This window comes from Crotalus tigris, unplaced genomic scaffold (assembly GCF_016545835.1).
Source record: "Crotalus tigris isolate CLP2741 ecotype Arizona unplaced genomic scaffold, ASM1654583v1 scf7180000020356.207472, whole genome shotgun sequence".
Taxonomy (NCBI): domain Eukaryota; kingdom Metazoa; phylum Chordata; class Lepidosauria; order Squamata; family Viperidae; genus Crotalus; species Crotalus tigris.
Window position 1 is genome coordinate 1 of NW_024097983.1, and position 26,600 is coordinate 26,600.

At 45.2% G+C, this 26,600-nt stretch overlaps 1 protein-coding gene across 2 annotated transcripts in view; it reads left to right on the forward strand.

Annotated features, from left to right (window-relative positions):
• Positions 1 to 10,227: 10,227 nt before the first annotated feature.
• LOC120318746 (glucose 1,6-bisphosphate synthase) overlaps positions 10,228 to 26,600 on the forward strand; it is a 35,333-nt gene continuing 18,960 nt past the window's right edge. Inside the window, exons 1-4 of one of the 2 annotated variants that reach the window (XM_039366788.1) lie at positions 10,228 to 10,684; positions 12,174 to 12,341; positions 21,159 to 21,265; positions 23,517 to 23,601. In XM_039366788.1, coding sequence (XP_039222722.1) covers positions 12,288 to 12,341; positions 21,159 to 21,265; positions 23,517 to 23,601 — 246 coding nt within the window. In that variant the 5' untranslated portion in view covers positions 10,228 to 10,684; positions 12,174 to 12,287. Of the gene's footprint in view, positions 10,685 to 11,939; positions 12,342 to 21,158; positions 21,266 to 23,516; positions 23,602 to 26,600 lie in introns of those variants that run through there. The other variant, XM_039366787.1, reaches the window with a different exon arrangement.

Genomic DNA, 26,600 nt, shown 5'->3' on the forward strand with positions numbered 1-26,600 from the left:
CCACTGGTTAATTGTCCTCACTGTGAGGAAGTTTCTCCTTAATTCCAGGTTGCTTCTCTCCTTGATCAGTTTCCATCCATTATTTCTTGTCTTTCCCTCTGGTGCTTTGGAGAATAATTTGACCCCCTCTTCTTTGCGGCAGCCCCTCAAATACTGGAACACTGCTATCATGTCTCCCCTATTTCTTCTTTTCTTTAGACTGGCCAAACCCAAGTCCCACAGCCTTTCTTTATATGTTTTAGTCTCCAGGCCTTTGATCATCTTAGTTGCTCTTCTCTGAATTTTTTCCAAACTCTCAACATCTTTTTTGTGATATGGTGATCAAAATTGGCTGCAGGATTCCAGGTGTGGCCTCACTAGGGTTTTATAAAGCGGTAGTAATACTTCATGTGATCTTGATTCTATGCCTCTGTTTATACAACCCAGGATTGCATTAGCTTTTTTGGCTGCTGCTGCACACGGCTGGCTCACGGTCAAGTGATCGTCCACTAGGACTCCAAGGTCCCTCTCACAGTGGCTATTTTTAATCCAGGTCTCGCCCAATCTGTACTTGCGCCTTTGGTTTTTCCTGCCTAAATGTAAGACTTTGCTTTTCTCCACATTGAAACTCATTTTGTTGGATAGGGCCCATTGTTCAAGTTTGTCAAGATCTTTTTGGATCCTGAGCTTGTCTTCTGGGGTGTTGGCTATTCCTGCCAGTTTGGTGTCATCTGCAAATTTGATGAGTTCCCCTTCAGTTATCTAAGTCATTGATGAAGATATTGAAAAGTGCTGAGCCTAAGACGGAGCCTTGTAGTACCCCACTGCTTACTCCTCTCCATATAGATGTAGTGCCGTTGAGGACTACTCGCTGAGTACAGTTTGCCAGCCAGCTACAGCTCCATCTGATGGTGATGTTGTCTATTTTTCTAGCTTACCAAGGAATAGGTTGTGGTCTACCTTATCAAATGCCTTACTGAAGTCTAAATATACTACGTCCACTGCGTTTCGCTGGTCTATTAGTTTAGTCACTTTATCAAAGAATGAGATGAGATTGGTTTGGCATGATCTGTTTTTGATAAAGCTGTGCTGGCTACTAGTTATAACTTTGTTTGCTTCTAGTTGTTCGCAGATCTGTTTTTTTTATTATCTTTTTCAGGATCTTCCCAGGTATTGATGTCAGACTGATTGGTCTGTAGTTTCCTGGGTCTGTTTTTTTTCTCTTTTTTGAAGATGGGGACCACATCAGCCCTTTTCCAATCTTCGGGTATTTCCCTGGTGCTCCAGGATTTATGAAAGATGTGTGGTGCAATGGTTCTGAGATAACATCTGCCAGCTCCTTCAGAACTCTGGGATGTAATCTGTCAAGTCCTGGTGATTTATATTCGTCAAGGTTGGATAGGTGTTCTCTTATCATTTTCTTGCTTATTTTAATTTTTGTTTCTAATTTCTCTTTTGCAGTGGTTTTTTTTTTTTTTGGTATGTTGTGCTATGGTTTCTTTTTGTGTGAAGACTGATGCAAAGTATGAGTTAAGCAGTTCTGCTTTCTCCCTGTTGCCTGTTATTTCCTTGTCATCTTTTCTCTTTAGTGGACCCACAGTTTCCTTGTCCTTTTTCTTGTTGTTCACATATTGGAAGAAACTTTTTTTTTAATTATTCTTGATTTCTGTTGCAAGTCTTTGTTCGTTCTGAGCCTTTGCTTTCCTGACTTCATCTTTGCATGTTCTGGCTGATAATTGGCCTTAGTTATGTGACCCTCTTTCCATTTTTTTTTTGTATTTGTCCTTTTTGTCTTTCAGTTTGTCAGAGAGATCTTTGTGCAGCCTTGCTAGTTTCTTCTTGAATTTCTTGTTTTTGTCTTTCAGTGGTATTGTGCTAGACTGGGCTTTTGTGATTGCATTTTTTCAGAGTTTCCCATGCTTCTTGGATTGTTTTGCCCTTTAGGATTTTCATCCATGGGATCTTTCCTAGGTTCTCTCTGAGTTTGTTAAAGTCAGCTCTTTTGAAGTTTAAGACGCTGGTTGGATTGTTTTCTGTTGCTAGTGTTTGCGTTATATTAAATTCCAGTATGACGTGGTCACTTTCACCCAAGGTTCCGGCAACTTCAGCTATCGCTTCTTCTCTATTAGTAAGGATTAAGTCCAGTATGGATTTACATCTGGTTCCTTCCTCCATCTTTTGAGTGACAAAGTTGTTGGCTAGGTTGGTTAGGAATCTGTTTGATCTCCCAATCACTGCAGAGCTTGTCTCCCTGTTGATATCTGGATAGTTGAAGTCTCCCATTACTACTGCGGTATGTTTCCTACATACATTTATTAACTGGTTGGCAAAGAGTTCCTCTATTTCTTCTGATTGGTGGGGTGGTCTGTAATATACACCTATGGTGATGCCGGTTTTTCCCCCCTCTTTTATATTGACCCATATGCATTCTGGAGAGACTATCTTTGATCATGTGCATTTCGGGAGATATGTAATGTTCTCTTACATATAGGGCAACGCCCCCTCCTCTTTTTGTAGACCTGTTTCCTCTGAACAATTTGTATCCATCCATCAGTCCAGTGGTTCTCAACCTGTGGGTCGGGACCCCATTTGGGGTCGAACGACCATTTCACGGGGGTCGCCAAACAACGCAGTCCACCATTTTTTCCCCCTTTTCCTTAGCTGTGCTACTCCCTTTTATTCCATTGGCTTTTGAAAGCCAATAGAATAAACTCTTTTGAATAGAGTCTCATTCTATTGGCTTTCAAAAGCCAATAGGAATTGTCCAGGCTGTCTCTGCCCTGCTGAGCCCGCCAAAAGTCCCATTCTGCAAAAGGTGCTGCACCCGTTGAGTAGTCCTCGACTTAACGACCAGTTGAGTAGTCCTCGACTTACGACCGGTTGGGGGTCGCGGCATTAAAAAGGTTGAGAACCACTGCATTAGTCCATTCCATTCATGGGTTTCATTTCACCAGGTTTCTGTAATGCCAACTATGTCATACCCTTCCTCGTGTACTATTGCTTCTAGTTCAGCCTGTTTGTTCCCCAAGCTTTGAGCGTTTGTATATAAGCATTTAAGACTTTTATGCCTGTCTGTGGGTGTGTTTCCTGCATCTCCTGAATGTTGTTTGAGTTTTTCTTTTTTCTTGTCCCTGCCCACCTCTTTGTTTGATTTGTTTTCTTGGGATTTATAATTGGTTGTGGGTTCTAGAGATTCTAAAGATTGGTCACCCCCCCCTCAATTTTAGTTTAAAGCCTTCCTGATGAGTTGGGGCAGTCTTTTTCCGAGTACATTTCCCCCCTCTTTTTGTGAGGTGCAGCCCGTCGCTTGCCGAGAATCCTTCGCGAAGGAAATGCAGTCCATGATCCAGAAACCAAAGTTTTCTTGGCGACACCAACCCCTTTAGCGAAGTCCCATTTGTCATCTTCAGGCTAGTGTTTTCGGCTTTGTGCTTCTAGAAGCAAGCTAGGAGCATGAAGCCGAAAACACCAGCCTGAAGATGACGAATGGGACTTCGTCGAAACATCGCCAAGACACTTCCAATTTTACGCGGGAGAAAACCCGAATAACCAAAGACCTACATACAAACACCCGCGAAAACCTCAGAAAACACACACACACACAAATATGTGTGTGTGTGTGTGTAATAGCATTAATAGCATTATATATGTGTGTGTGTGTGTGTGTGTGTGTGTGTGTTTTCTGAGGTTTGTAGGTCTTTGGTTATTCGGATTTTCTCCCGCATCAAATTTGAAGTGTCTTGGCGACGTTTCGATGGTCCCATTCGTCATCTTCAGGCTGGTGTTTTCGGCTTCGTGCTTCTAGGAGCAAATTATATATATATGCTTTTAAAAAGCTGCCATTAGAGGGATTTAAATGAGAGTTATTGAATGTTATGGATTTAAAAAAAAATAGCCTTTGGTGCTGCTGACTTTTACATCTTAGGATGCTGAGAAGACTAGACCTGTAGGAATCCTAGACATTCTGTAATAACTAGAAAAATTCCATGAACTGTGTAGCTTCTTCATGTGGAAAAAAAAAATGTCTTACAGGTTGCAGAATTGGCTGGCACCATTACCAATCTTGTTACGTTGTGTGCTGATGTTTTCCTAAGGAAACATTGGAGAGAATGCTTAATACGGTGTATCTCAGCTTGGCGACTTTAAGATAGGTGGACTTCAGTTCCCCAAATGCTTAGCATTCTACTGAATCCTATATCAGTGTTGGATCTTTTCAGAGATTATGAACCCAAAGGGAGGGGCCACCCAAGTGACATCTTCTCAAACTGTGGAGCTGTTCAATTTGCTTGCTTCAAGAACTTCCCTCCGGCTGGGAAGCCTATTTTAGGCTGCAGCTGTCTCTAAAATGGGATACAGGAAATGATTAATAACATGCCACCAGATGCACAGATAGAGGAGAAAGTGAAAGCCATGGCTTGGGATTTCGTGGATGCTGGCAGACGCAGAGAACTGACTTTTAATGTGCAGCTAATCATAGATTCGGATCTTGGCTTAGCTTGTTAGATTCTAGTTCAGGGGTCCCCAACCCCCTGGTCTGTGGGCTGGTACCGGGGCGCGGCATGCCAGCAACTGGGCCGCACAAACAAGCATGTGGTCCTCAATGGAACCGCATCTACATGGAGGGAAGTGTGTAGTGGGGTGCCTCAGGGCTCTGTTCTGGGCCCAGTGCTCTTCAACATCTTCATCAACGATCTGGATGAGGGGATAGATGGGGAACTCATCAAATATGCAGATAACACCAAGCTGGCAGGAGTAGCCAACACTCCAGAAGACAGGCTTAGGTTGCAGGAGGATCTGGACAGACTTGAACACTGGGCGCTATCTAACAGAATGAAGTTCAATGGTGAAAAAAGGAAGGTTCTACATTTAGGCAAGAAAAACCAACTGTACAGGTATAGTATAAGGGGGTACCTTGCTCAATAGTAGCAACTGTGAGAGGGATCTCGGAGTCCTAGTGGACAATCATTTAAATATGAGCCGGCACTGTGCTGCAGCTGCCAAAAAGGCCAACACCGTGCTAGGCTGCATCAAGAGAGGGATAGAATCAAGATCACGTGAAGTGTTAATACCACTTTACAAGGCCTTGGTAAGGCCACACTTGGAATACGGCATCCAGTTTTGGTCACCAAGATGTCAAAAAGATGTTGAGACTCTGGAAAGAGTGCAGAGAAGAGCAACAGGGGACTGGAAGCTAAAACATATAAGGAAAGGCTGCTGGAATTGGATATGTCTAGTTTAATGAAGAGAAGGACGAGAGAGTACATGGTGGCAGTGTTTCAGTATCTGAGGGGCTGCCCCAAAGAAGAGGGAGTCAAGCTATTCTCCAAAGCGCCTGAAGGCAGGATGAGAAGCAACGGATGGAAGCTAATCAAGGAGAGAAGCAACTTAAAACTTAGAACTAAGGAGAAACTTCCTGACAGTGAGGACAATTAACCAGTGGAACAACCTGCCTCCAGAAGCGGTGAATGCTCCAACACTGGAAGTTTTTAAGAAGAGACTGGACAGCCACTTGTCTGAAATGGTATAGGGTTTCCTGCCTGAGCAGGGGGTTGGACTAGATGACCTCCAAGGTCCCTTCCAACTTTACTATTACTACTACTACTACTACTATCATTATCATTATCATCATTATTATTATTATTTCAGACAAATGGCTGTCCAGTCTCTTAAAAACTTCCAGTGTTGGAGCATTCACCGCTTCTGGAGGCAGGTAGTTCCACTGATTAATTGTTCTTACTGTCAGGAAGTTTCTCCTTAGTTCTAGGTTGCTTCTCTCCTTGATTAGTTTCCACCCGTTGCTTCTTGTCCTGCCTTCAGGTGCTTTGGAAAATAACTTAACTCCCTCTTCTTTATGGCAGCCCCTGAGATACTGGAAGACAGCTATCATGTCCCCCCTCGTCCTTCTCTTCATTAAACTAGACATATCCAATTCCAGCAGCCTTTTCTTATATGTTTTAGCTGGCTGTGTGATTCACACAACATCTGCAGCGATTCGCTTAACATCCGTGGTCAAAAAGGTTGTAAAATAGTGCACTTGCTTAGCAAATGGAAATCCAGGTCTCAGCTGCGGACGTGAGTGGAGGACCACCTGTGTTGCAATCTTACCTGCATTTCTTAGGGAAGGAAGGCCTATTTATATATTCTTCTAATAAGGAAATTCAAGCTGGCTTAATACTTTTGCCACACTTAACGAGGCTCAGCTACTATCCTTATCAACAAGAGGCTGAATTCTCCCATGTTGTTAATATTTGGACAGAGAACTCTGTACGAGTGCCAGTGGGGGCATTCTTTTCACAGGAGCTGGAATTTTGTTGCTGGCTAAACATATCGTTATGTCGAACCCCAGATAAGAGATTTAGGATCTGCCAAATCTTATCAGGATGGTCTGAAGTCGAAAAGAAAGAAAGTCGCAAAAGGCGATCACTGGATGTTTTTAAGAAGAGACTGGACAGCCATTTGTCCGAAATGGTGTAGGGTTTCCTGCCTGAGCAGGGGGTTGGACTAGATGACCTCCAAGGTCCCTTCCAACTTTACTACTATTACTTGAACCCCAGGACATCATTCATGGAACTGGCATAAATACAAGCCGGTTGCAAGCATCCCAGTTTTGATCACGTGACCCTGGGGATGCCGCAACCTCGTCCGCTTGACGAATAGTCATAAGTCCCTTTTTTTTTCAATGACGCAACTTCAAATGGTCACCAAACGAACGTCTTTTAAGTCGAGGGCCACCTGTGCTCTTCTCCTTTTCTTCGATCATCTGCTTTTTTCAGTGATTCTTGGAAATGGGAGGAAAAAGCACCATTTTAAAGCGCCGTCCGATTGGTAGGCACCGTCTACTTTCCCTTAAGTTCTCAGAGAGAAAGAGGTATTATTTCATGCCTCCATGGGCAAGGTTTCCCATGAGTTGCACGTTTAAACTATATAATTGCTGACAGTCTCTGACAGGAGGCCACCTGAAGAGAGGAGAAGCATTGGAAATGTGCATTGACAGGCTGTTACGAAGAAAGCTGGGTTGACAAGATCAGAAACGAGGTGATAAGCCGCCTGGGAAAGCCCAGGGAAATCATCAAAACAATTAAAAGACGAAAATTAGAATATTTCGGACACATGATGCGACACCCAGAAAAATACGGCCTACTCCATTTAATCCTCCAGGGAAAGATGGAAGGCCAACGAGGTCCAGGCAGAAGAAGAACATCGTGGCTTCAAAATCTAAGGGACCGGTTTGGACAAAACTCAGCAGCACTTTTTTGTGCGGCTGCTGATAAAAACAGGATCGCCAACAGGATCGCCAACGTCCCATAACGGATATGGCATAACAACAACAAGAAGAATTGCTAACTGATAGAAAAACAGAAAACTTGAGATTATGGATCTTTGCACAGATTAATTCCAAATTATTATTATTATTATTATTTTTTGCAAGAAATGTTGAAGAATAGAACAGCGTTTCTTTCTGTTGGAAACACACATTGTTCTGTGATCGAATTGAACCCCCCTCTTCTGCCATCCCAGACAGAAACACGTGAATCTTGAGTTATTTAGATTTGATCACGCACTCGGAGGTAAAATGTATTTTCTCCTCTTTTCCCTGTTCAAGGCAGCGTGCATTTTTACTTCAATTTGACGGAACCGAACATGACTCAGAACATCATTTGCAGATGAATTGGATAGAGCCTGTTTACTTCATCTCATTCATGTGCAAATGATACCCTGAGTCATGCTCAGCTCCATCAAATTTCACGATTTAAACAGGAGAGAATGTCCTTTTATTCAAGGCTGATGTCGGTGGAGTTGTTCAGAGAAGGTCAGCCAGATCCGGACCCCAAATAACTCAGCGAAACAGCGGTGGGCAGCAAATAAATTTAATTAACAAATAAAATGAAAACGTTCTGTCTTTGAAAGAACTGTATTTCTCAATTTCCACCAGCTGATCAATAGCTGGCAGTCCCTGGCTGACCTCTTTGTGGTAAAGGTCAAGCTTCTCACTCATCCCTGGGATTACTAGATTCCATCGCCTTTCTAAAGTGACCTGCGAGGAGGCCGGGAGCTGCAAAGATCAGCTCGCGTGATCCACAGCCGATTTTATCACGCATGCTTGTGCTTCAGCAACAGCACATAAATCGAAAGCTGCAGGGCGTGTTATGCAATGTAAATTCCGCTCCCCCTGCTCCGCTATCGGCCAGCCATCTTCATGTTTGGCAGAAAGATGAAAGCGTGAGCTTGCAGCTCTGCAAATCGTCCCGGGTTTCGCGGAAAGAATTTGGCAAAGCAAAGAATAGCACGTATTAAGGCTTTCTGAGATCGGCAGCAAAAAATATAACAAATTCTGGCTTGTTCTGGTCTTTTATTGAACCGCAATCAAAGCGGTTTCATAAGACTTCTGCAAAGTCTGACATTTGAACGATCGTTGGTTACCAAATTGATCGTTAACGCGGGGTTTGGTGGGGAATTGTAGACGGTTTTGTGATGTGTTTTGTGCTTCCTTCTCCTTGCCCAGTTGTACAGTAGTGTTAGCCCGTGAGGGATGTAATTGATTTGGTACGGTGATGAAGGTGCTGGACTGTTCTCTCTCAATCTTTCCTTAGGCATGAAATGCTGGTTGGGTGACTTTCGGCCTGTGGTTCTCTCTCGGCCCAACCCACCTCATATGGTTAATAATAATAATAATAAAGTCAGAAGGGGCCTTGGAGGTCAAATAGTCCAACCCCCTGCTCAGGCAGGAAACCCTGTACCATTTCAGACAAATGGTTGTCCAGTCTCTTCTTAAGTGTTAGAGCATTCACCGCTTCTGGAGGCAGGTTGTTCCACTGGTGAATTGTTCTAACTGTCAGGAAGTTTCTCCTTAGTTCCAGGTTGCTTCTCTCCTTGATCGGTTTCCATCCGTTGCTTCTTGTTCTGCCTTCAGGGGCTTTGGAAAACAGCTTGACTCCCTCTTCTTTGGGGCAGCCCTTGAGATACTGGAAGACTGCTATCAATGTCCCCCCTCATCCTTCTCTTCATTAAACTAGACATACCCAATTCCAGCAACTGTTTTTTGTATGTTTTAGTCTCCAGTCCCCTAATCATCTTTGTTGCTCTTCTCTGCACTCTTTCTAGAGCGGTGGTTCTCAACCTGTGGGTCGCGACCCCATTTGGGGTCGAACGACCATTTCACGGGGGTCGCCAAACAAGGCTGTCTGCCATTTTTTCCCCCTTTTCTTTGGCCACGCCCCTGGCACCCGGTGATGTATAAGTGGTTGGGGGTCACCACAATATGGGGAACTGTATTATGGGGTCGCGGTTGAGAACCACTGTTGAGAACCACTGTTGAGAACCACTGTTGAGAACCACTGTTCTAGAGTCTCAACATCTTTTTTACGTCGTGGTGACCAAAACTGGATGCCGTATTCCAAGTGTGGCCTTACCAAGGCCTTGTCGAGTGGTACTAACCCTTCACGTGATCCTGATTCTCTGTTAATGCAGCCCAGCACTGAGTTGGCTTTTTTGGCAGCTGCAGCACATTGCTGGCTCATATTTTGTTCATATTACTAAAGTTGGAAGGGACCTTGGAGGTCATCTAGTCCAACCCCCTGCTCGGGCAGGAAACCCTACACTATTTCGGACAAGTGGCTGTCCAGTCTCTTCTTAAAAACTTCCTTTTTTTAAGAAATTTTGGTGATTGTCTACTAGGACTCTCTCTCTCTCTCTCTCTCTCTCTCTCTCTCTCATTCTCTCTTGGTGCTCTCTGAACTTGACTGTCTTCTTGCAGATGTTTCATGATTCAACTAGATCAGTGGTGGTGAACCCATGGCACGGGTGCCAGAGGCAGCACTCAGAGCCCTCTCTGTGGGCACACACGCCGTTGCCCCAGTCCTGGGCCTTCAGCTGGATTTTATAAAACCTTTTCGCTTTAGGCCTCCACCGCCGTGTGCAAAAAAAAAAAAGGTTCAGTCAGTCAGTCAATTTCAACTTCTCGCGGGGAAAAAAAAGATCTTGCAAAGTTGGAATTGATTGATTGAACTTTTTAGTCCCACCCAGTCTGCTGTCACCACCGCAACCACGCCCAGCCAATGGGCCACACCCAGCCAATGGGCCACACCCACCCGGCACCCAACAATGCATAAGTGGGTTTTGGTTGCAGTTTGGACGGTCTCTAAAACGTTCGCCATCACTGCCCTAGACCATTTCGGACAAGTGGCTGTCCAGTCTCTTCTTAAAAACTTCCAGTGTTGGAGCATTTACCGCTTCTGGAGGCAGGTGGTTCCACGGGTTAATTGTTCTCACTGTCAGGAAGTTTCTCCTTAGTTCCAGGTTGCTTCTCTCCTTGATGAGTTTCCACCCGTTGCTTCTTGTCCTGCCTTCAGGAGCTTTGGAAAATAATAAAATCCTGTCTTTAAGATCGTTTAAGTTCCAGGCTCTCTGCGTATTTTTATGTTTTATCTCTTTTTTTAATGGATTTTATTTTATTTTATTTTGCAGGCCGCCCAAGGTCCCGTCGGATTTGGACGGCTATAACAAATTTGAATAAATGAAGGGAAAGGCCAGTGTGGAAGAGTCAACGGAGACAAACCTTACAATAGCTCCAGAGGTTTTCAGGCTGATGCACAGCTGGGGAAGCTGGAAGCTGGGTTGAGTCAGACCTGCTTCCCCCTCACTCTTCCAAGCAGTGGGATATAACAACGGAAGCTGATGTTGGCTGAAGTGGTTTGCTTGCTCGATCGTAGGTGGCCGAGTTACTAGATAGCCTGGCTTTCTCTGGGGTGCTTGGTGCTCTCCGAGGTGGGCAGTTTTCTTGCAGATGTTTCATTGCCAAACTAGGTAACATCATCCGTGTTAGAAGGATGTAGGGTTTGCTCGCTGTTTAACCTCACTTCCTTCTAGCACTCAGGATGTTACCTGGTTTGCTAATGAAATGTCTGCAAGAAAACAACCCAGCTCAGAGAGCATCAAGGGCCCCCTTTCTAGCACTGATGATGTTCCCTAGTTGGGTCATGAAATGTCTGCAAGAAAACCACCAAGCTCAGAGAGCACCAGCGATCCCACAGTCGTCGTTGTCCTCCTCCTCCCTCCTCCTCCTCCTCCTCCTCCTCCTCCTCCTCCTCCTCCTCCTCCTCCCTTCTAGCACTGATGATGTTCCCTAGTTGGGTCATGAACTGTCTGCAGGAAAACCACCAAGCTCAGAGAGCACCAAGGACCCCATAGTCCTCCTCCTCCTCCTTTCTATAAACTCCCACTCTCTCCTAGCATTGATGATGTTCCCTAGTTGGGTCATGAAACGTCTTCAGGAAAACCACCCAGCTCAGAGAGCACCAAGGACCCCCCCCAGTCGTCGTCCTCCTCCTCCTTCTCTCTCTCTCTCTCTCTCTCTCTCTCTCTCTCTCTCTGTCTGTGTGTGTGTGTGTGTGTGTGCAAACCGCCCTCCCTTCTATCACTGATGATGTTCCTTAGCTGGGTCACAAAACGTCTGCAAGAACACCACCTAGTCAGAGAGCACCTGGGACCCCACAGTCGTTGTCCTCCTCCTCCTCCCCCCTTCTAGCACTGATGATGTCCCCTAGTTGGGTCATGAAAGGTCTGCAAGAAAACCACCCAGCTCAGAGAGCACCGGGGATCCCACAGTCTTCCTCCTCCTCCTCCTCCTCCTTCTCTCTCTCTCTCTCTCTCTCTCTCTCTCTCTCTCTCTGTGTGTGTGTGTGTGTGTGTGTGCGTGCAAACCCCCCTCCCTTCTATCACTGATGATGTTCCCTATCTGGGTCACAAAACGTCTGCAAGAACACCACCCAGTTCAGAGAGCACCTGGGGCCCCACAGTCGTCGTTGTCTTCCTCCTCCTCCTCCTCCTCCTAGCACTGATGATGTTCCCTAGTTGGGTCATGAAAGGTCTGCAAGAAAGCCACCAGCTCAGAGAGCACCAGGGACCCCACAGTCTTCCTCCTCTTCTTCTTCCTCCTCCTCCTCCTCCTCCTCCTCCCTTCTAGCACTGCTGATGTTCCCTAGTTGGGTCATGAAATGTCTGCAAGAAAACCGCCAAGCTCCGAGAGCACCAGGCAGCCCACCATTCAACCCTGAGCTACAGATATTCCCCCCTAGCACCGTCTCTCCCAGATAGCATGAGTTCCTTCACCAGATCGTCAGCCCTCCAGGAGTGCGCGCCTCCCCATTTTCCCGAGCCCCTGCGAAGTCTGACCCTGCTCCTCCTTTCCCTCGCAGAACCCTAAGACCAAAGAGCAGATCGAAAGCCTGTTACGGAATGGGAAGAATAAGGAGCTACGGGACCGTCTCTGCCGCCGGCTGACCTTTGGGACCGCCGGCCTGCGCTCCGCCATGGGGGCCGGCTTCTGCTACATCAACGATCTTACCGTGATCCAGTCCACCCAGGTGAGTGTCAGAGCCATTGTGAAGGTTCAAAGCGGTGTGTCTCCCCCTAGCCCCCCCCTCTGTCCTCTCCCCCCCTCGTATGACCTCAGATGCCATCATTGCCCCACAGGGTGGGAAAGCCCTAACCTGGATTTGGAAAAGCAAACAAACAAACAAAAAAGACCCATGGTTTAATACCACGTTTGCCTCTGATACATCCTTGGGGCGTCTAAAGCCGTGTTTCTCAAACGTGGCAACTTGAAGCTGCACGAGCTTCAGATCCCAGAATTCGACACGAAGACGTGTGGACTTAGCAAACTCCCAGAATTCCACTTTAGACACGCAACGGAGGGAAACTAACCAAGGAGAGAAGCAACCTGGAACTAAGGAGAAACTTCCTGGCCATGAGGACAATGAACCAGTGGAACCACCTGCCTCCAGAAGCGGTGAATGCTCCAACACTGGAAGTCTTTAAGAAGAGACTGGACAGCCATTTGTCCGAAATGGTGTAGGGTTTCCTGCCTGAGCAAGGGGTTGGACTAGATGACCTCCAAGGTTCCTTCCATCTTTATTATTATAACTTCAACTCTCAGAATTCAACTTTTCAGATGTGTGGACTTCAAGTCTCAGAATTCCCCAGCCAGCATGGTTGGCTGGGGAATTCTGGGACTTGAAGTCCACACATCTGAAAAGTTGCCGCTTTTGTTGCATCTATATACAAAGTCTACGCTGGGGATTCTCGGAGTTGAAGTCCATAATAATAATAAAGTTGGAAGGGACCTTGGAGGTCATCTAGTCCAACCCCCTGCTCAGGCAGGAAACCCTTTACCATTTCAGACAAATGGCTGTCCAGTCTCTTCTTAAAAACCTCCAGTGTTGGAGCATTCACCGCTTCTGGAGGCAGCTGGTTCCACTGGTTAATTGTTCTCACTGTCAGGAAGTTTCTCCTTAGTTCCAGGTTGCTTCTCTCCTTGGTGGGTTTCCATCCGTTGCTTCTTGTCCTGCCTTCAGGCGCTTTGGAGAATAGCTTGACTGCCTCTTCTTTGGGGCAGCCCCTGAGATACTGGAAGACTGCTTTCATGTCCCCCCTCGTCCTTCTCTTCGTTAAACTGGACATACCCAGTTCCAGCAACCGTTCCTTCTATGCTTTAGCCTCCAGTCCCCTGATCCTCTTTGTTGCTCTTCTCTGTACTCTTTCCAGAGTCTCAGCATCTTTTTTACATCGTGGTGACCAAAACTGGATGCCGTATTCCAAGTGTGGCCTTACCAAGGCCTTGTAAAGTGGTATTAACACTTCACGTGATCTTGATTCTCTCCCTTTGTTAATGCAGCCCAGCCCAGTGGTATTAAAGTGGTCTCAACCTCTCTTTTTTTGCTGTTGCTGTTCTGTCCCTTTCACCTTGGGTTGCGGGCAGGTTTTCACTAGCCTAGAAGAACCAGGGATTTACCCTAAAGGGCCACTTATCTGAGGGAGAAAGCAAGAGCTGGCACTGTTTTGGAAATGTTGGCCTTGTGGAGAATGTCAACAAGCTCCTTCCTGTTGACTAGGCACCCAGCGTTCAAGGAAACAGATTTGCCCAATCTTGTTAAGTAGCTCTCAGAAAAAAAAAAAAGTGCTCGGGGTTACCGGTGAACTTGGCTTCACCTCCCTTACAGAATAAAACAATAAAAGGCTTGCTCTTCTGAGCTTCCTGGAGGAATATTACAATAGAGAAGATTTGTTTTTTTTTTCCTGAGACTGCTAGAATATTAAGTGGTGCTTTGTTTGTTTGTTTTTTTAAAAAAAAGATTTAAGTGGAGTAAACCCCTGAGGAAACCCATTTAGGAATGAACTCAAAGGACGGTTGCGTGGCCCTGTTAAGAAACAGCCATGCTCAGCGCGGGAAGTGCTGTCCTTGCCAGCGAAGGGAGCGTGTCTGTTTTATCTGTTTTTTTTCCCTTTTTTTTAATCTTGGGCAAAGGGGAATATTCCAAGGAAGTCTGTGACAGCGATGCAATAGGGCCGTGGTGGCGAACCTATGGCACGGGTGCCAGAGGCGGCACTCAGAGCCCTCTCTGTGGGCACGTGCGCCGTCACCCTAGTCCTAGGCCTTCAGCTGGGTTTTATAAAACCTTTTCGCTTTAGGCCTCCGCCGCGTGTGCAAAAAAAAAAAAAAGGTTCAATCAATCAGTCAATTTCAACCTCTCACAGGAAAAAAAAAAAGATCTTGGAATCGATTGATTGAACTTTTTAGTCCCACCCAGTCTGCCGTTACCGCCAAAGCCACGCCCACCCAATGGGCCACACCCATCCAATGGGCCACGCCCACCCGGCCCCCGACGATAACGTAAGTGGGTTTTGGGTTGCAGTTTGGGCACTCGGTCTCTAAAAGGTTCACCATCACTGGTCTACCCCCTTCTTAAAAACCTCCAGTGATGGAGTGCTCACGATTTCTGGTGGCAAGCTGTTCCACTGGTTAACTGTCCTCACTGTCAGGAAGTTTCTCCTTAATTCCAGGTTGCTTCTCTCTTTGATCAGTTTCAAATCATTTCTCATCCTTCCCTCAGGGGCTTTGGTGAACAACCTGACCCCCTCTTCTTTGGGGCAGCCCCCCAAATACTGCAATACTGCTACCATGTCTCCCCTGTTTCTTCTTTTCTTTAGACTAGCCAAACCCAAGTCCCGTAGACTTTCATTCTCCTCTTTTCATTGAATTGCCCGTGTGTGGAGTTATTAAAAAAATCTTAATTCTGAGTATTTGAAATATGAAGAGGTTGTGTTTGTGCGCCCAGGATTGAAAAGCTGTCTCCAGCAGGACTTGCTGTACAGTAATATCAACACGAACTAATAGAAACCAGAACGGAGCAGGTCAAGAGATCGTGGATCACCTTGGAAGCACGCAAACAACTCTGGACTTCCTTCTCCTTGAGTCAGAGTTGGTCATGCTCCAAAAGCCTGCCCTGCACGTGCTGACTTTGTGTTTTGGTTCGCTGGGAAGAATGCGCAGCCAGTTTGAGATGGGCTGATAAATCATAATAGGCGTTTTTGGAAGAAAGTTCAAATTCAGGCACCAGGGAATCTCCGTGGCTGCGTTCTGTTTTGTGGACGAAGTTCTGCGCTGCTCGATGTTTGCTTCCCTAATTCTTGTGGGTTGCCCGGGTGGGCATTCTCTGCTGTGGCTGTTCTTTTTTTCTTTTTTCTGTGTAGATTTTATGAGTTTATTAGTTTTTATAGGGTTGGCTTGGAGTTAGGGTTGGGGTTGGGTTTTTTTCCAAATAACATTTTCAATATTTAGCAAACGGCACAATGTCTGGGTACACGCATTTAACTAACAATAATAGATATAGTTAATTGTCATAAACAATAGGTTAATTCATCACTCCATAGCCTTCTTCTTCTTCTTACTAATATATATTCAAAATTACATATCACATTCCTTTCTCTCTGATGCAGTGGCTGTTCTTTTGATCTAGCAGAATTGTGGTGGTTATTTGGTTATGAACAAATCCTTATGTATGCATGCATCTGTGTATGTGTGTGGTGTGTGTGTGTATACACACACACAAACAAACACATACATACATACATACATACATACATACATACATACATATAGTATTTTTATACATAGAGGGAGGGGGGAGACTGCACACGTGCCAACACCAGACTAGAAAACGGGACAGTGAGTTAAGATAACCTTTATCTTCAGTTTTTACTGTGGGCATATTGGCACACATTAAAAATGAAATTCTGTTGCCTGCTCTCAAAAGTGTACACATACATAACACACACATAACATAACACACCCCCTGCTCAGGCAGGAAACCCCATACCATTTTGGACAAATGGCTGTCCAGTCTCTTAGAATAGAATAGAGTTGGAAGGGACCTTGGAGGTCATCTAGTCCAGCCCCTTGCTCAGGCAGGAAACCCTAAACCATTTCAGACAAATGGCTGTCCAGTCTCTTCTTAAAAACTTCCAGTGTTTACCGTTTCTGGAGGCAAATGGTTCCCCTGGTTAATTGTTCTAACTGCTGCAACGGTCGCAGGAAAAACGGCCGTTAGTTCACTTTTTCCAGTGCTGTTGTAACTTTGAATGGTCACTAAACAAATGGTTATAAGTCAAGGACGGCCTGTGCATTTTACCTATGCATTTTTCACCCCTTCTCTAGTGTTTCGGGTTTAATCCACGTTGCAGCCAGTTCCAAGAAAAGGACTATGCACTGCAGACGTATTGAGCAAGCAGCTAAGTGTGGTAAAGATCCAGGCACTAGGTCTCCTGCTGACCGAAAGTACCACTATGTTGAAGATAGATTAAAATCTCTCCCTGGAAAATTAGAAGTTGGAATGTGAAGTCGTTGCTTGCCTGGCTTTGTTCTTGTTGTTAGTTGCGAAGCTGTGTCCGACCCATCGCGACCCCATAGACCACGTTCCTCCAGGCCTTCCTGTCCTCTGCCGTCTTCTGGAGTCCATTGAAGCTCACGCCTCCTGCTTCAGGGACTCCATCCAGCCACCTCTTCTCTGCCGTCCCCTTCTTCTCTTGCCCTCCATCTTTCCCAGCATTGGGCTCTTCTCCAGGGAGTCCTTCCTTCTCATTAGGTGGCCCAAGTAGTTGAGTTTCCACTTCAGGATCTGGCCTTCTCAAGAGCAGTCGGGGTTGATCTCCTCCAGGACTGACTGGTTGGATCACCTTGCAGTCCAGGGGACTCGCAGGAGTCTTCTCCAGCACCAGAGTTCAAAGGCCTCCATACTTTGGCGCTAAGCCTTTCTTAGATCCAACTTTCACAGCCACACGTTACAACTGGGAAAACCATGGCCTGGACTATGCATAATTTTGTTGGCAGGGTGATGTCTCTGCTTTTTAGTATACTGTCTAGGTTTGCCATAGCTTTCCTCCCCAGGAGCAAGCATCTTTTAATTTCTTGGCTGCAGTCCCCATCTGTGGTGATTTTGGAGCCCAGGAAGATAAAATCGGTCACTACCTCCATTTCTTCCCCATCTATTTGCCAGGAATTGAGAGGGCCGGATGCTATGATCTTGGTTTTCTTGGTCCCCAAATACACAATTATATACATCTTGAGTGTTTCAGTCTTTTGTGCTGGAGTAACAGAGTTTTTTTTCTCTTTGGCACGTAAGGCATTTTAAGAGTATGCTGTCATGCAGTCATATCTCAGTTTAATAAACTACGGTAAGTTGGAATCCTGCATCCAGTTTTGGTCACCACGATGTAAAAAAGATGTTGAGACTCTAGAAAGAGTACAGAGAAGAGCAACAAAGATGATTAGGGGACTGGAGGCTAAAGCATATAAGGAACGGTTGCTAGAATTGGGTATGTCTAGTTTAACGAAGAGAAGGACGAGGGGGGACAGGATAGCAGTATTCCAATATCTCAGGGGCTGCCATAAAGAAGAGGGAATTAAGCTATTCTCCAAAGCACCTGAAGGCAGGACAAGAAGCAACGGATGGAAATTCATCAAGGAGAGAAGCAACCTGGAACTAAGGAGAAACTTCCTGACAGTGAGAACAATTAATCAGTGGAACCACCTGCCTCCAGAAGCGGTGAATGCTCCAACACTGGAAGTTTTTAAGAAGAGACTGGACAGCTATTTGTCTGAAATGGTGTAGGGTTTCCTGCCTGAGCAGGGGGTTGGACTAGATGACCTCCAAGGTCCCTTCCAACTTTACTACTATTATATTATTAAGTTTGAGTGTTTGGCCCATGGGATGGATCTTCATATACCTTCCTTTCTTCATATCCCTCCCTCTCCTTCTTCCCTCCCTCCCTATTTCCTTTCTTCCCTTCCCTCCCTCCCTAAATTATTGCTTATCCAGAAAATAAGCTGAAAACAAGTTAAAAATTTTAACTGGCACCTTAACAAGTTTTGAACCTGACAATGGCCCACATACCAAAGCATAATAAATGGGAAGCTTTTTGGCATTGTTGTAGATAGCTGGTAGGGAGAAAGAAAGAGGCCACTGATATAGGGATCAACTTAACTTAAATAGAATTGTCTGAATTAGTGTACTGTGCTCAGTCTGGAATAGCGTGTTTGTTTTGGAAATCTTCATTAATGAACTGTTTTACACAGGATCAATTATTTACTGCTCAGCAAATGTTGTGCATTGCGAAGGTTTGCTTTAGCACTTACCTCCACCTATGGGCACTTGGCAAAAGTGACCGAAAGTAGTAATAGTAGTAAAGTTGGAAGGGACCTTGGAGGTCATCTAGTCCAACCCCTGCTCAGGGAGGAAACCCTACACCATTTCGGACAAATGGCTGTCCAGTCTCTTCTTAAAAACTTCCAGTGTTGGAGCATCCACAGCTTCTGGAGGCAGGTGGTTCCACTGGTTAATTATTCTCTCATTCAGGAAGTTGCTCTTTAGTTCCTGGTTGTTTCTCTCTTTGGTTAGTTTCCATCCGTTGCTTCTTGTCCTGCCTTCGGGTGCTTTGGAGAATAGCTTGACTCCCTCTTCTTTACGGTAGCCCCTGAGATATTGGAATACTGCTATCCTGTCCCCCCTCGTCCTTCTCTTCGTTAAACTAGACCAGTGATTCTCAACCTTTCTAATGCCGTGACCCCATAATACAGTTCCCCATGTTGTGGTGACCCCCAAGTGGGCGTGGCCACCAATAAGAGGGAGTAGGACAGCTAGGGAAAAGGGAAAAAAACGGCGGACAGCATGGTTTGGTGACCCCCGTGAAATGGTCATTCGACCCCAAATGGGGTCCCGACCCACAGATTGAGAACCACTTAACTAGACAGACCCAATTCCAGCAACCGTTCCTTATCTTTTTTAGCCTCCAGTCCCCTGATCATCTTTGTTGCTCTTCTCTGCCCTCTTTCTAGAGTCTCAGCATCTTTTTTACATCGTGGTGACCAAAACTGGATGCAGGATTCCGAGTGTGGCCTTACCAAGGCCTTGAAGAGTGGTATTAATACTTCACGTGATCTTTTTCGTTTTTCTTGCAAAGTGATCCAGGGATCAGTAGCTTCAGATAGTAGCTGATTCCAGAGCCTCAGCGTAGGAGACCTTGGGCCAGGCCAGACATCCTGTAAACAAGACTGACTCCTTATCGTTTAAAAGAAAAATACTTTATATTTTCACTGTGTATGCTGCCCAGAGTCAACTTGTGTGAGATAGCTGGCTATCTAAATTTGAGAAATAACAATGAAAACCAAACCCCCATTGACAGACGTTATTCCCCTTCTCGACAAGCTGGGCCTAGCTAGCAAATTTTCCATAGAAAGATAGCTGAGGAACAAAACAAGACAGTGGAGCAAGGGCAGATTCTCCCTTTGATCCCTCATTCTGGCTGAGGATAATTCAGCAGGGAGGAATCAAATATTTATTAAACTACTGAATCATCTATAGCAATAGATGAAAGAAAAGCAACAAAGAGGATCAGGGGACTGGAGGCTGAAACATATAAGGAACGGTTGCTGGAATTGGGTATGTCTAGTTTAAGGAAGAGAAGGACGAGCGGGGGGGGGGGATGACATGATAGCTGTCTTCCAGTATCTCAGGGACTGCCCCAAAGAAGAGGGAGTCAAGCTATTCTCCAAAGCACCTGAAGAAGGCAGGAGAAGAAGCAACGGGTGGAAACTCATCAAGGAGAGAAGCAACCTAGAACGAAGGAGAAACTTCCTGACAGTGAGAACAAGTGGAACCACCTGCCTCCAGAAGTGGTGAATGCTCCAACACTGGAAGTTTTTAAGAAGAGACTAGACAGCCATTTGTCTGGAATGGTATGGGGTTTCCTGCCTGAGCAGGGGGTTGGACTAGGTGACCTCCAAGGTCCCGTCCAGCTCTATTCTGTTCTAAGAGACTGGGCAGCCATTTGTCCAAAATGATATAGGGTTTCCTGCCTGAGCAGGGGGTTGGACTAGATAACCTCCAAGGTCCCTTCCAGCTCTGTTCTGTTCTAAGAGCCTGGGCAGTCATTTGTCTGAAATGGTCAAGGGTTTCCTGCCTGAGCAGGGGGTTGGACTAAATGACCTCCAAGGTCCCTTCCAACTTAATAACAACAACAACAACTTCAGAATTCAAACAGACAAGCACCTGCAACATAATACCCGAGACTTAACAATTGTCGATAAGGAAGACAAAAAAGTCTGGATAGTGGATGTGGCAGTGCCTGGAGACAGCAGAATAGAAGAGAAAGAACTGGAGAAGATAACAAAATACAAAGACCTACAAATAGAAATAGAAAGACTGTGGCAAAAGCAAGCAAGGGTAGTACCAATAGTCATAGGCTCCTTGGGTGCAATCCCAAAACAACTGGAGCACCACTTGAACACCATTGGCATTGACAAATTCGCTATTAGTCAATTGCAAAAGGCGGCCTTATTAGGAACTGCTTCCATCCTGCGACGATACCTGTAATACCATCAAACATCCACATCTACCTATCCCAGGTCCTGGGTAAGGACTCGATAGGTAGACAAAATGCCAAATCCAGTCTGAATATCTGGCTGACTGTGCGATGATCCATAATAATAATAATTATTATTCTCAATTTTGTTGGGAGTTGAAATCCACACACATCTTAAAACTGACAAAGCTGAATAATACTGATCTACAGAGAAGAGTATGAAAATAAATATTTTAAAAAATGAATTGCCTAGGATTTCCTCTTTTTTTAAAAAAAAGTGAATTCTAAAATTATATGTTTAAGCATCATGTAGGGAAACACGTAAGGCCTAGCCATATTGCCAAATGGAACCACCACCTCCTTGGAGTGAATCTGAGAGTGGATGCCTTGTGGTCTAAGCAACAGGCCACAACCTCAGTAAACCTAACTTTTAGATGTCCTGCCCAGGCAAACAATATTGTATTCTCCCTCTCCCTTTCCTGCAGGGGATGTACAAATACCTTGAGCAATGTTTTTCCGACTTCAAGCAACGTGGCTTTGTGGTGGGGTATGACACCCGTGGCCAGGTGACCAGCATGTGCAGCAGCTTCAGGTATGGACTTGGTCCAGGTTTAAAAGTCTAAATGTCAAGAATGCCCCTTTTTCTCTTGTACAGGCTAGTAGGATAAGGATAGGATAACCCTTAATGTCATTTTTTTTACTGTGGGCACAACAGCACACATCAAAAATGAAATTGAGTTGCCCGCTCTCAGAGTGAAACACATACATGACGCACACCTAAACATACTATGCATAGACCCACATCCCTACATATACGTAGCAAATCAATATTAAATACTGTCCATCTTGAATAGATAACGGAAGGAGGAAGCTTGAGAGTTCACAAGGTTAATGCTGTATGGAACGAAACTATGGCTGAATCTGGATGTTCTGCTACGGATAAACATATTTTGAAGGGGAGAGCAAATCTGGGTGGGGAGGAAAACCCCTTTTTTTCTGCAAATGAACAGCAGTAATAACAGTTAATTAGCGCTGACTGGATTTAGATCTTCATTCTCTCTCAAGGGGTCAGAGAAATTTGGATACTTTGGGGTGCAATGGAATAGAAGGTGTAGATCTAGACCTAAATCCTTTTTTTTTTTTTTTTTGCAGACAAGCATTTAAGCAGAATTGAATTATAAATATTAGCCTTTCGCCACGGGTAGAGTTATATCATACGTTCTCCGGCAGACTTTGCTGCGGCTCCTGTTGAATGAATCTGGAATCCAACAGATGTACAGGGCCCTAAAAATGCTTTTTAAATCATTTTGTAATACGGAAAGCATTTTGATTCGGGCACGAAGCTGACTCAAGAGAGAAATTTGGACGACGGGCCTTGTGTTTCTGTGCTTGCTATATCCATCAGCACTTTAGGGTTCCAGCACAAACGTGTTGCCTTAGTCGGCACTGTGTAGTAATTTGTGCTGTTGAGAAAGATGGCACATTTTTAAATGCCTTCGACTTGTTTGTTTTTTTTAACTCCTAGAGAGTGCCTAGATTAGGCAAGATTCCAGGATTGGTTCTAGGATTGAGAAAGAGGGACTGGCCCAGGGTCACCTAGATGGCTTCATGCCTAAAGTAGGACTAGAACTCATGGTCTCCTGATGACTGAAGTCACCCAGCCGTCTTTCATGCCTAAGGCGGGACTAGAACTCACCGTCTCCGGGTGATTGGCCCAAAGTCACTAGTTGGCTTTCATATCTTAAGGCGGGACTAGAACTCACCGTCTCCGGGTGATTGGTCCAGAGTCACCCAGTTGGCTTTCATGCCTAAGGCGGGACTAGAACTCATTGTCTCCAGGTGATTGGTCCAGAGTCACCCAGTTGGCTTTCATGTCTAAGGCGGGACTAGAACTCACCGTCTCCGGGTGATTGGTCCAGAGTCACCCAGTTGGCTTTCATGCCTAAGGCGGGACTAGAACTCACCGTCTCCGGGTGATTGGTCCAGAGTCACCCAGTTGGCTTTCATGCCTAAGGCGGGACTAGAACTCACCGTCTCCGGGTGATTGGTCCAGAGTCACCCAGTTGGCTTTCATGCCTAAGGCGGGACTAGAACTCACCGTCTCCGGGTGATTGGTCCAAAGTCACTAGTTGGCTTTCATGCCTAAGGCGGGACTAGAACTCACCGTCTCCGGGTGATTGGTCCAGAGTCACCCAGTTGGCTTTCATGCCTAAGGCGGGACTAGAACTCATTGTCTCCAGGTGATTGGTCCAGAGTCACCCAGTTGGCTTTCATGTCTAAGGCGGGACTAGAACTCACTATTTCCTGGTGATTGGCCCAAAGTCATCTAGCCGGCTTTCATGCCTAAGGCAGGACTAGAACTCACCATCTCCTGGTGATTGGCCCAAAGTCACCCAGTTGGCTTTCATGCCTAAGGCGGGACTAGAACTCACCGTCTCCTGGTGATTGGCCCAAAGTCACCCAGTTGGCTTTCATGCCTAAGGTTGGACTAGAACTCACCACCTCCTGGTGATTGGCCCAAAGTCATCCAGTTGGCTTTCATGCCTAAGGCTGGACTAGAACTCACCGTCTCCTGCTGATTGGCCCAAAGTCACCTAACCGGCTTCCATGCCTAAGGCAGGACTAGAACTCGTGATCTCTCGGTTTCTAAACTGATGCCTCAATTGCAACACCAAACTGCTTCTCGTGACAAAATTAGGAAAACACATTGCAGCGTGAGAGAAATCGCTGGGCTGTTTTGCAGCTTCCCTGGATAGCACATTGTCACGCTTGGCCCTGGCTGAGTTTGTCTTTATATGAGAAGCTTATTTATTTCCTGTATTTTCATGTCTTGTTTTCCACAGGCTTGCCAGGCTCACTGCAGCCGTCCTGCTGGCAAAAGGGGTTCCTGTTTACTTGTTCTCAAGATACGTCCCCACGCCTTTTGTGGTGAGTGGCTATTTCTTTTTAAAATGCTGCCTGAGCTTCATAAGAGTGGATTAGTAGTACTTCTACTAATCTGAATCTGGTGCCACTCCGGTTTGAATCAAGCTGGCCGTCTCAGCCACCATATCTAGAAATGAAACCGAGTTAGTACCGGGTTAGTGCCTGGGGCAACTGAAGATTCCCCTTCATCTACAAGCAGTAAATCTCTTCATCCATCCTTAAAATCCCAGTGATGGTCCTCTACTAGCAACCGTAGCTGAGCCCAGAATGCTGGTTGCGTGTGATGTCTGTCGTTAAGTGGGTCCCCGTGTGACCACACCCAATTTTACAACCTTTTTGCAGCCGTCATTCAGCGTTCTTAAACGAACCTTACGATTCTGTTAAAGGCACGCCACGCTCGTTAAGCAAGCTCGTTTGTTTCCTACAAAAGACATTGTAAATCACCATCGGGTGACCGCGGGGTGTTGCAAACCTGTTGTAAACATGGGCTGGCTGCCACACACCCAAAACTCAATGGCAGCTGTCAGATTTTTTGAAACCGGGTCGTAAGTAGTTCCCAGGAGGTCAGTCGTAACTTGCAACGGTTGCTAAGCAACCGGTCGTAAGTCAAGGACTGCCTTGAGCAATAGCTTGGTGTGGAAAAAATGGATATATCTGGCTATTTGCCACTTCCTCCTTCTTCTTCACTCTGTGTTTTGCGATGGATTACTGTTTTATTTGAATCACGTGATTTCCCAAACTGAATTTTGCAATTCAACGGCTAAACTATAATTCCGAGAGTTGTAAATCAATAAAAAGTTTTATATATTTTACGCGGGAGAAAACTCGAACAACCAAAGAATTATATATATGTTTTCTGAGGTTTTCGCAGGTGTTTGTATGTAGGTCTTTGGTTATTCAGGTTTTCTCCCGCATCAAATTGGAAGTGTCTTGGCGATGTTTTGACGAAGTCTCTTCGTCATCTTCAGGCTGGTGTTTTCGGCTTCGTGCTTCTAGGAGCAATGTGAACAACACCAGCCTGAAGATGACGAATGAGACTTCGTCGAAATGTCGCCAAGACACTTCCAATTTGACGCGGGAGAAAACCCAAATAACCAAAGACCTACCTACCTACCTACTTACATACATACATACATATATATATAACTTTTTATTGATTTTCTAATGTTACAATTCTATCTTTGGAAAACAACGTGGCAGCTGAATAACAATAATTCAGTTACATACAGATATTATTAATACAAATCTCGAACTATTACAGCCAATATTTCCTCTCTTTTTCCCCTTAATATGTACTGTCTTTTATCTGAGTTGATATACTTTTTATTCTATCAATCGGATAAAAGATAACTTTCTTACATTTATCAGTAGTTTTTAGTTTATATATGTCTTAATTGTTTTACTATTCTATCTTTTAAGAGAGAGAGATAACCTTTATTGTCATTTTTTTTTTTACTGTGGGCACAACGGCACACACCGAAAATGAAATTTGGTTGCCCGCTTTCAAAGTGAAACACATACATGACGCACACCTAAATATACTATGAACAACATATATATAGACCCACATCCCTACATATACGTAGCAAATAAATATTAAATATTGTCCATCTTGAATATATAATGGAAGGAGGAAGCTTGAGAGTTCGCAAGGTTAATGCTGTATGGAACGAAACTCTGGCTGAATCTGGATGTTCTGCTTCGGATAGCACGAAGCCCCCTCCTCCCAGAAAGTAACAAGGAAAACAGGTCGTGAAGAGGATGTGTCGTGTCCCAGATAATCTTACAGACCCTGCTCAAGCAGCGCTTCTGTGCTATGTCCTGGATGGGAGGGAGGGAACTGCCAATCATCTTTTCGGCCGTCCTCACCACTCTCTGCACCGCCTTCCTGTCTGAAGCAGTGATGCTTCCAAACCAGACTGTGATGCTGTATGTCAGGATGCTCTCGATCGTCAACAATCTAATACATTTTTCCCAGTTTTAATTTTCCATTAATATTTAAGTTTCAGGTTTCATATTTATCATTTCCAAGTGTTAAATAACCCAATTCCCTTGGTCACAGTTCCCCACAACATCTGGTGTTCAGGATACATATCTATTTTAATTCTCACCATCTACATCAACAAATCAATCATACAGTATAATAGTCTTTTTTTCTTACACTCTCCAAATGTCCTAAATTCAGGAACCAAAGCTTCTTCTGTTGCAACATTTCGTACTTTCTTGTAGTTAAGCTAATAGTTTCCATTCTTACCGCTACATCAAAACATATTTATTTACGTTCATCAATAAGTTTTTAGCATCTATATCAAGGGTAGTCAACCTTGGCTCTTTCATGACTCGTGGACTTCGACTCCCAGAATTCCTGAGCCAGCCATGCTGAGGGGAAAGGGAGAGGTTTCCAAGCTGAGCCATGCTGCCTCAGGAATTCTGGGAGTTGAAGTCCACGAGTCATGAAGGGGCCATAGTTCCCTCATGCTGGCTAAGGAATTCTGGGAATTGAAGTTAACGAATAATGAAGGGGCCAAAGTATCCCCCATGCAGGCTTAGGAATTCTGGGAGATGAAGGGGCCACAGTTCCCCCATGCTGGCTCAGGAATTCTGGGAGTTGAAGTCCACGAGTCATGAAGGGGCCAAAGTTCCCCCCTGCTGGCTCAAGAATTCTGGGAGTTAGTCCACGAGTCATAAAAGAGCCAAGGTTGACTACCCCTGATCTATATCAACCTGCAGTTTCTGCGGCCTGTTTTGGCTGTCAGCCCGCAGCTGTGATGAAACAAAAGAGCAATGCCAGAGACAATTTGAAAGGTGGCCTTTGACTGAACCACCGTTCGTTTAATGACAATTTGAAGTTTACAACCGCACTGGAAAAAATGGACTTATCACCGTTTTCACGGCCATTGCAGCATTCCACGGTTGCCCGACGGAACTTCAAACGCTTGGCAACTGGCTCAGAGTTACGATGGTTACCGGGTCCCGGGATCATGTGATCCCTGTCATGGTTC